The 8,753-nt window shown below is 46.9% G+C and overlaps 1 protein-coding gene across 1 annotated transcript; it reads left to right on the forward strand.

The window, feature by feature from the left end:
- Positions 1-84: 84 nt before the first annotated feature.
- Positions 85-1,976, forward strand: Mfsd6l (major facilitator superfamily domain containing 6-like). Its single transcript, XM_013013280.1, has one exon. It carries the CDS (start codon positions 85-87, stop codon positions 1,834-1,836), a length of 1,752 nt encoding a protein of 583 aa, XP_012868734.1. The 3' UTR covers positions 1,837-1,976.
- The last annotated feature ends 6,777 nt before the right edge of the window (positions 1,977-8,753 follow it).

Raw genomic sequence — 8,753 nt, forward strand, 5'->3', positions numbered from 1 at the left:
CGCCCTCCCCGGCCACCACGGCGCCCGCGCCACGCTCCCCTCCGCTGTCCCCAGGTCCGGGTCTGACGGAGAGCCGGGGCAGCCATGAGCGCCAACCCCCAGTGGGACGTCAGCAGGGCGCTGGGGGTGGCCCGGCTCTTCCACCTGGTGTGCGGGGTCCGGGACGCCTGCGTGGCCCCGTTCCTGACGCTGTACCTGCGGCAGCTGGGCCTGTCCGCGCCCTGGGTGGGCATCCTCATGGGGACCAAGCACCTGGTGGCGGCCTGCTGGGCTCCCTTCTGCACCTTCCTGGCCAGGAGCTACCAGAAGCGGCGGATGCTCCTGCTCGGCTCGCTGCTGGGCTCGGCGGGGGCCGGCCTGCTCATGGTCCTGGTCCCCCCTCTGGATGGACACCCGGTGGACCGCGCTTGCAACGGGAGCCACGGCGTGCCCGCCACGGTCCCGCCACGGGGGACCCCGGGGGCCCCCACGATCTCCGCCCCGGAGTGGACCTCCAGCCCGCCAGGGAGGACGGCAACTCCCGAAGCTTCGGGCCCGGGAAATGGACCCCGCCAAGACGATCTAGAACGTCTGAGGGGCTACTGGGTGGGCCCTATGGAAGAAGCCAGGACTACCACCCGAGTTCCCGGGCCGGGTACTTCTGCAGGGAGAGACGCCGCATGGGGGGGCGCGTTGGAGGTGGTGAATTCCGCCCTGGCCCTGCTGCCCTTGGGGAGGGTGCCAGGAGCTCCAGCCAACCTGTCAGCGGCGGAGGAAGAAGCCCAGGTCCTGGGCCTCTCCCTGGAAGGGTTGCGATGGACTTTCATCCTCTCCTTGGGGTTCCTGGTGTTCTGGGAGCTGCTCACCGCCCCTCTGGAGCAGGTGGCGGATGACAGCCTTTATGAATACTTGGATTTCGTGGACGCCACCGATCGCTACCGAAACCTGTGGATCTGGAGATTGCTGGGCATGGCAGCAGGGGTGTGTGGCATCACCGCCTTGGTGGGGCAACTGGACTGCTTCCCCATGACCAACGGCCCCCGGGGTTTGGTGCATTTCTACAGCTACTCCCTGGTCAGTATCCTGGCCTCGTTGGTGAGCATCGCCTTCCCGGTCCCCCTCTCCCGGCGGCCGGAACCCAGCTACAAAACCGTCAAAGCGCTGTCTCTGCTCGGAGGCGATGCCCGCCTCGTGCTCCTGGCTCTGACCGTCTTTCTGCTAGGAGCGGTGGCCAGTACGGTGCAGAACTTCCTGTTCTGGCACATGAAAGACCACGGCAGCAGCGAGCTGATCATGGGGTTTTCTGTGGCCCTCAGCCTGCTGGGGGAACTCCTGCTCCATCCATTCAAAGCGGCCTTGCTCAAGAAACTGCCCCGGCTGGGCGTGATGGGGCTGGGCCTGGGCTGCCTGGCGGGGCAGCTGCTGTACTACTCTTTCCTGTGGAGCTGGTGGTCCGTCCTGCCCGTGCAGATCCTCGGGGCCATCAGCAGAGGGGCCCTGTGGTGGGCCGTGGCGGCCTCCATAGAGGAGGGAGCCACCCCGGGCACCGAGAGACCTCTGGGTACCATGTTCCAGGGCCACTTTTACGGAGGTGGCTGTAGTTTGGGCAGCTTCATAGGGGGCTTCGTGGTGATGCGTTTCAACCTGGTTGTGCTCTACCGGTCCTGCTGCGTGATCCTGTTGGTCTGGCTGGCCTTGTTCCTGTCCATCCAACCCAGGCTGCCCAAAGGGCGGAAAATCAACTACTCGAAGCTGTTAGCTGTGGAGGGGAGCGACACCAGCGACTCTGAGCAGGGGTCTGAGCGGGACTGGCTGGTGAAGGCCATGAAGGAGGAGCACTCGAGCTGGAAGGGCTGAGTGGGTCACAGCACCCTCACCAGGAAAAGGCACTAAGGAATTGGACAGACTTTTGTCCAATCAGGAGCCCGGATCCGCGGAGGCTGGAATCCCTCCCTGGATCACTGGGAAAGCCTTGGGGAACAGAAGCCATGTGTATGCCTGAGGCCCAACAGGATCATCTCATTATATGATTTTCTTTTGAAGTAAAAAAAAAAAGAAAAGATTTAATTCCTTTTTTTTTGCCATTCAATGGTTTAAAAAATACAGAATAATGTAGTTTAAAAATTCCTTTACATTCACTTCCTTTTGACAAGGTCTGGGAAGGCTTTAATTGCCCTGGTTAGTGTGATACTTGGTCCCAGGAATAACTAAGGTGATGTCATGAAAATTGGCAGTTGCAGGAAAGCAAGGAGGCTCAGCAGCATGCAGTAGGCAGAGGGGGGAAGCAGGCCTGGATAAGACCTGAGTGTTTCCACGGGTCATAAAGGTGGTGGCCCAGTAAGGTGCTTGTGACTCAAACCTATAATCATAGCTACTCAGAAGGCTGAGATCTGAGGATCACAGTTCGAAGCCAGATGAGGCAGAAAAGTCTACAAGACTCTGTTCTTCAAGTAACCATCAAAAAAAAAAAAAAAAAACAGAAGTAGAGCTGTGACTCAAGTGGTAGAGCATCAGCTTTGAGAAAAAAAAAAAAAAGCCAAGCAAGAGCACAAGGCCTTAAGTTCAAGCCAAGTACGAGCACAAGAAAAACAAAAACAGAGGAGGTGGCCTGTTGTATAAAAGCTCAGTTAGGACAGGTGAGAATGGTATTGAACACTAACCCGTATGCCAACACACACATACACCGGGATTATACACACTCACTAGAGAAATGATTGAACCTCATTGTGTCAATACAGCTGTGACTCAGAGCTAGAGAAAAGGAAGCAGTACATGGACATCTACTGGAAAGACATGTTTCTAGAGTCTATTTGTTTCCATTTCTCCTAGGAAGCTTTAGGTTACAAATAACTAGCACAAAATGACTTTGCCTTAGAGATCCATTTGTCTCACCTAAGCCATACAGGCAACAACAGAGCTCACAGATGCCCATGAGAACAGAGTCCTTTCAACTCCTGACTGTCACAATCAGCTTGTAAACCCTCCTCCCCCCCCCCACAAGTGGCTGCTGAACCTCCAGACTACTGGCAGTCAGGAAGCAAAGGGAAAGACAACAAGGCAACAGGCAAATGGGATCAATAAAACAGAAGTATCCCCAGAACTTCTTGGGCTACCTCTGTTAAAGCTATGTCATCTTGCCATCTCATTGCAAAGGAGACTGAAAAGCAGAGTCTTTTCGTTTGAATCCAGTGACACCTCAAGCAAAATCGAGGTTACATTAAGATGCGAGGGTGGATATTAGATCATCAAACAGGAGCTCATACAGCTACATTGGCAATGAAATCCATATCTAGATCTGCCTCGTTCCAAGTCTGGAGTCCCTTTAGCCCAATGAGCTGGTTTCCCCACAGCTAGTGAGGTGGCAGGGTCAGGTGGCCAAGAATTTAGTGGAGGGAGGTAAAAATGTAATGTTAAGCTTGAATCCTATCTAGTGTTTAACATGTAGACAGAGTATACAATAATACCACAATACAAACACACATGCCTTCCTGACCTATGCCAAAGAATGAGGAACTGGCATAGGAGCTAAGGTAATAAGTGTGACTAAGAAGAAGAAAAGAAGGAAGGAGGAGTCACTGCCATTTGCCTATATCCACAGTATCCCTCCTACAGGATCAGACTTAACGTAACAAATGACCCATGGGAATGCCTAAAGCTGGAGGTCTTACTGTCCTGTTGGACTACGTTGGAGAAGTGAGTGGTACTGAAGGAAGAGCTGAATGGAATAATGATTTAAGACTCCAAATACTTGGCTACTTAGTGTTGGACTAGCCTGGATCCCTAAAGAATGTGTTACTTTTACTTGGGCACCTCAAAAGCAAAACACAGAGCCCTAAATTCAGAGAGCCAATAGCCAACCAAGTATGATGGCTCACATCTATAATCCCTACTACTCAGGATGCAGCAGTCAGGAGGATTGTGGTTCAATACCTAGATAAAAAGTAAGATCCCATCTTGACAAAAAAAAATTTTAATGGACCATCATGGCTCATACCTATCATCCTAGATAGACAGGAAGTGTAAGTAGAAGGATCAAGGTCCAAATTAGCCACAAGCACAAAACAAAAACAAGACCCTACCTGAAAAGTAAAGCAAAAAGCAGGTAGAACACCTGCTTAGCAACTACAAGGCCCCTAAGGTTTTTTTTTTAATTTAAATTTTATTTTATTTGTGAACATGCTGTACAGAGGAGTTACAATTACATGGGCAGGATAATGCGTACATTTCTTACCAAGCATTGCAGCCTCCTCCTTTGTTTACCCTTCACATCCCTTCCCAGCCTCCCCCCTCCCCCCCGGCCCCTAAGTTTTTTTAAAAAAAACTTTTTTTTGGTCAGTTGTGGAGCTTGAACTCTGGGCTTGGGTGCTGCTCCTGCGCTCTTCAGCTCAAGGCAAGTGCTCTACCGCTTGAGCCACAGCACCACTTCCGGTTTTTTTTCTAGTGGTTTATTGGAGATAAGAGTCTCTCAGGCTTTCCTGCCCAGGCTGGCTTTTAATTGTGATCCTCAGATTTACACACACACACACATACACACACCCTGAAGTTCAAGACACTGAAAAACTCCACACAGCAGCATTACTGTAGTTTAAGGAAGGGACAGACCATTTTGGATGAAAGAACACATCTTTAAGCCAGTTGCTGGTGGCCAGCTACTCAGGAGGCTGGGATCTGAGGAACAAACTTTGAAGTCAGCCTGAACAGAAAGTTTGTGAGACTCTTATCTCCAATAAACTACAAAAATAAGCCAAAGTAGAGCTGTGGCTCAAGTGGAAGAGCTTTAGTCCTGAGCAATAATATTCAGGAATAGCACTCAGGCCCTGAGTTCAAACCCCAATACCAGCACACACACACACACACACACACACACATTCACAAAAAAACTTTAGACTTCAAGCTGGGTAACAGTTTAGCTCACACCCATAACTCTTGCTATTCAGGAAGCTAAGATCTAGTAATGGAAAAGTATCCTGGGAAGAAAAAAGTCTGTAAGACCCCCATCTCTCATGAACCAGTAAAAAGCTTGTTGGAGGCATGGCTAGGATGATAGAGCATCTTCCTAGCAAGTGAGCCACTCAAGTGTGAGGCCCTGCATTCAAGACTTAGACTTAGATACATGACATGGTGTTTGCTGTATCAGCTACTCACGTCAGTAGATCAGGTAAGTTGTATAACATCAAAGGCAATAAAATGCTGAACCCCAGTCCTGTGAATCTTGCAGATTGCAAGCCTGACAATCTGATCTCTCTTGGTTCTTGCTACATGGAAAGTAAATATTGAATGAGTTGTGATGACTATGCTTAGATTTACTTAGACCATTATTCTCTAAGTGAATTTGGTAGAACACTTAATCCTAGTAGGATAGAGGCTGGAAGAGAGAAATAAAAAGGATCCCAAACAACCTTGAAAAAGGATGTAGATTACTGATACATCTTAGAAACTTACATTGCCTATTAACAAACACTCTCAAAAGTCCTGTAGTATACAAACTTATTTCTCTTGTTTGACATCTAAGTCCCCTCAAGTATCTAGTAAAACCAACCCCACTCTCCAATCTAGCAGAGCAAGTATTCCTTCCTTAGGAGACATTTTGGAAGATAACCAACATTAGCAGTTTGGGAGGGTCACTTTTTTTCCTTTTTCTTTTATTTTTTTAAATCAGTTGTGGACTTTGAATTCAGGGCCTGGGCACTGTCCCTGAGCTTTTTTGCTCAATCCTAGTGCTCTTCCAAGTGAAGCCATGGCTTCACTTCTGGTTTTCAGATGGTTAATAGGAGATGAGTCCCACAGACTTTCTTGCCTGGGCTGGCTTTGAATCACCATTCAAAGCCTCCTGAGTAGCTAAGATTACAGGAGAGAGCCACCAACACCCAGCTTTCATTTTCCAGTCTTTTTCCTGTCAGCTGGTCTCCACTTCCCTTTTTTGCCAGACCTCTACTCTGGGGATCTATTTATTTCTATTTATTCATTTATGAATTAAGGGCCTTACACTTACTAGGCAGATGCTCTACCATTTGAGTTATGCCCCTAGCTCCAAGCCTAGAGTTTTATTTCTGAATAATTTGGAGAAGACACTGCTAATTTAGGTCACAAGATGTTTGTTTTTCAATTACTTTGCAGGCTCTAGTCTTCCTCCTGGGTTTATTTCCCATGTTTCTCAGGTACTGCTGCTTTTAAAGTGCTTTCAAGGGTGACTGACTTCTGGAATGGTGAAGTGAGAATGGTAGTGAACCACTCTTCCTTAAAAACAACACAAACACTGGCAATGCAACTACAACAAGCCATTCTGGAGTTCTGGAAATGTACCAAAGCTGCAGAATGAGCGGAAGATCGTGTAACCATGAGAAAATACTGACTTCTAACCAAACAGAGGCATGTATGGCATTACAACTTGGTGAGCCAGTAGCTATAAGAAGCTAGTGGTCTCAAAGTTGAAGGGAGGACTAACCTCTCAGGGAGCTCTGTCAAAAACAGCATCTATTGGAGGATGTATGCTAGAGGGAGGGAGGAGGGCCAAAGGACATGAATGAAGATGAATATTGTCAAAGAAGTGTGTGTGTGTGTGTGTGTGTGTGTGTGTGTGTGTGTACTAGGGCTTGAACTTGGGGCTTTGTGCTTTTACTTGGCCTTTTCACTCAAGGCTGATGCTCTACCATATCTACACTTCTGGCTTTTTGCTATTTCATTGGAGATAAGAGTCTCACAGACTGTTCTGCCTAGGCTGGCTTTGAACCTAGATCTTTAGCTCTCAGCTTCCTAAGTAACTAGGATTCAAGTCACCAGCACCTGGCTTAAAGTAATTTACATGCATGTATGAAAATGGAACAATGAAACCTGCTGACATTGTTTTAAGAAGCAGAGAGGTATCAGGAAGTAATGTGAATAGAGTGAGCTTGGTCAGGGTCCATGGTGTGCATATGTGGAAATACCACAATTAGTTTACAACTAATAAAAACCACCCCCCCAAATCCTTTCCTACAGCATAATCAATATTTTGACTAAATCAGCAGCTACCTGGAAAACTCATTTCCACAGTATTGTACTTTGTTTGACTTACAGCTCAGATCAGTAGGAAGAAAACTATCCCCAGGGCATTACTAAAAATAATAACCATCACTCATAAACTACCTTAGATATCTCAGGCTCTAGTCTGGGTTGCAGCAAATAAGAGCCTGGCTAGCCACAATACAACCTTAAGAGGAAATCTCTGAGAAATAGAAAACTACAGGAATTGTTTTCAAAGCTCTAATATTTCTGGGCATGTGGAAGTCTGGGTTTATGTGCATGTATGGAAACAACATTAGAAAGAAGAAAGTCTTTGTCATTCACCTCTGGCTGACCTTGAGTTCTTTATGCAAGCAAGAAATCAAGTCCAAGGCCATCTTACTAACTGTGCAGATTTGGAAAATGTGCTTTCTGATACAGACCCCGTTGGTAAGGGGTGGGACACGAGGTATGGAAGGGCATCTTCAGCCCCCTCTGGCTAACCACTCAAATAGACTGACCTGAGACTGAATCCTGGGCGACTAGAGTTTTGGCGCATGCTTTCTTTCATATGTGGAAGTGAGAGCTAAAACATAATGACAAGATAACCTATACCAGACTCTGGGCATTCACACACAGTCAGACTAAAGGAGCATCCCCTTAGGGGAAGAACCCAAAGGTATAACTTCTCTGAACATTTAAAATACTATTTATCAAGCCAGCTGCTGGTGACTTAAGCCTGTAATCCTAGCTACTCAGGAAGCTGAGATCTGAGTATTAAAGTTCAAAGCCAACCTAAGCAGAAAAGTCTGGGAGACTTTTATCTCTAGTTAACCACCCAAACCCAGAAACTGGAGCTATGGCTCAAAGTGATAGAGTGCCAACCTTGAGTAAAAGCTCAGAGACAGCACTCAGGCCCTGAGTTCAAGCCCCACAACTGACAAAAATAAATAAATAAAATAAAATACTATTTATTGAAACAAACTCCAAAAAATGGAAATATGGGTTTTTGTTGTTATTGTTGTTTTGGTGGTGATAATGGTGTTTGTTTTTGCTTCAGGTTTTTTTTCTTCTGGAATGCAAACGGTATGCAGAAAGGTATGAAGGAAGGGTGAACAAATGCTATCCTGCTATGTGGAAAATTGTTTGTGTAACTTGTGGGCAGGGACATGAAGGGGAAAGCAAAGGAAGGGGTGACATTGTACCAAAAAGTATTCATTGCTTGGCTTACAAAATGATAAACCCTCTGTACAGCACCTTACTAATAACAATAAAATTGTATTTAAAAATTAACAATTTCTTCTTTTTTTACACACTAACAGGGAAACCAGGGTCTGCACACTACAGAGAAGAAAGGATATATAGACACGATTCAAGAAGCTCCCAAATAAATAGCAACAAGAAAAGCAATAACAACACAAGTCCAACAATATCAACCAACCTGGGGAAATAGCACTTAGTGTTCAGCAGAAATCTACAAAACACGCAGAAAATCTGAGGCATAGGTCACTAACACAGAAACTTAATCAGGCAGAGAAACACTCAAAATGTCAGTCTACAGGTATAGCTCAAGAGGTGGAGCTCCAGCCATGAGCAAACAAAGCCAAATGAGAGCTCAAAACTTCCTTAGTAGTATTGCACTAGGAAAAAATTGCTCTATGACTCGAATCCCATAAAAACGTTGCATTTGAAAAGTACAAATTGGGGTTGGGAAGGTGGCTCAGTGGTTGAGTGCTTGCCTTGCATGCATGAAGCCCTGGGTTCGATTGCTCAGTACCACATAAGCAAAAAAA

Source organism: Dipodomys ordii, unplaced genomic scaffold, assembly GCF_000151885.1.
Source record: "Dipodomys ordii isolate 6190 unplaced genomic scaffold, Dord_2.0 Scaffold19, whole genome shotgun sequence".
Classification (NCBI taxonomy): Eukaryota; Metazoa; Chordata; class Mammalia; order Rodentia; family Heteromyidae; genus Dipodomys; species Dipodomys ordii.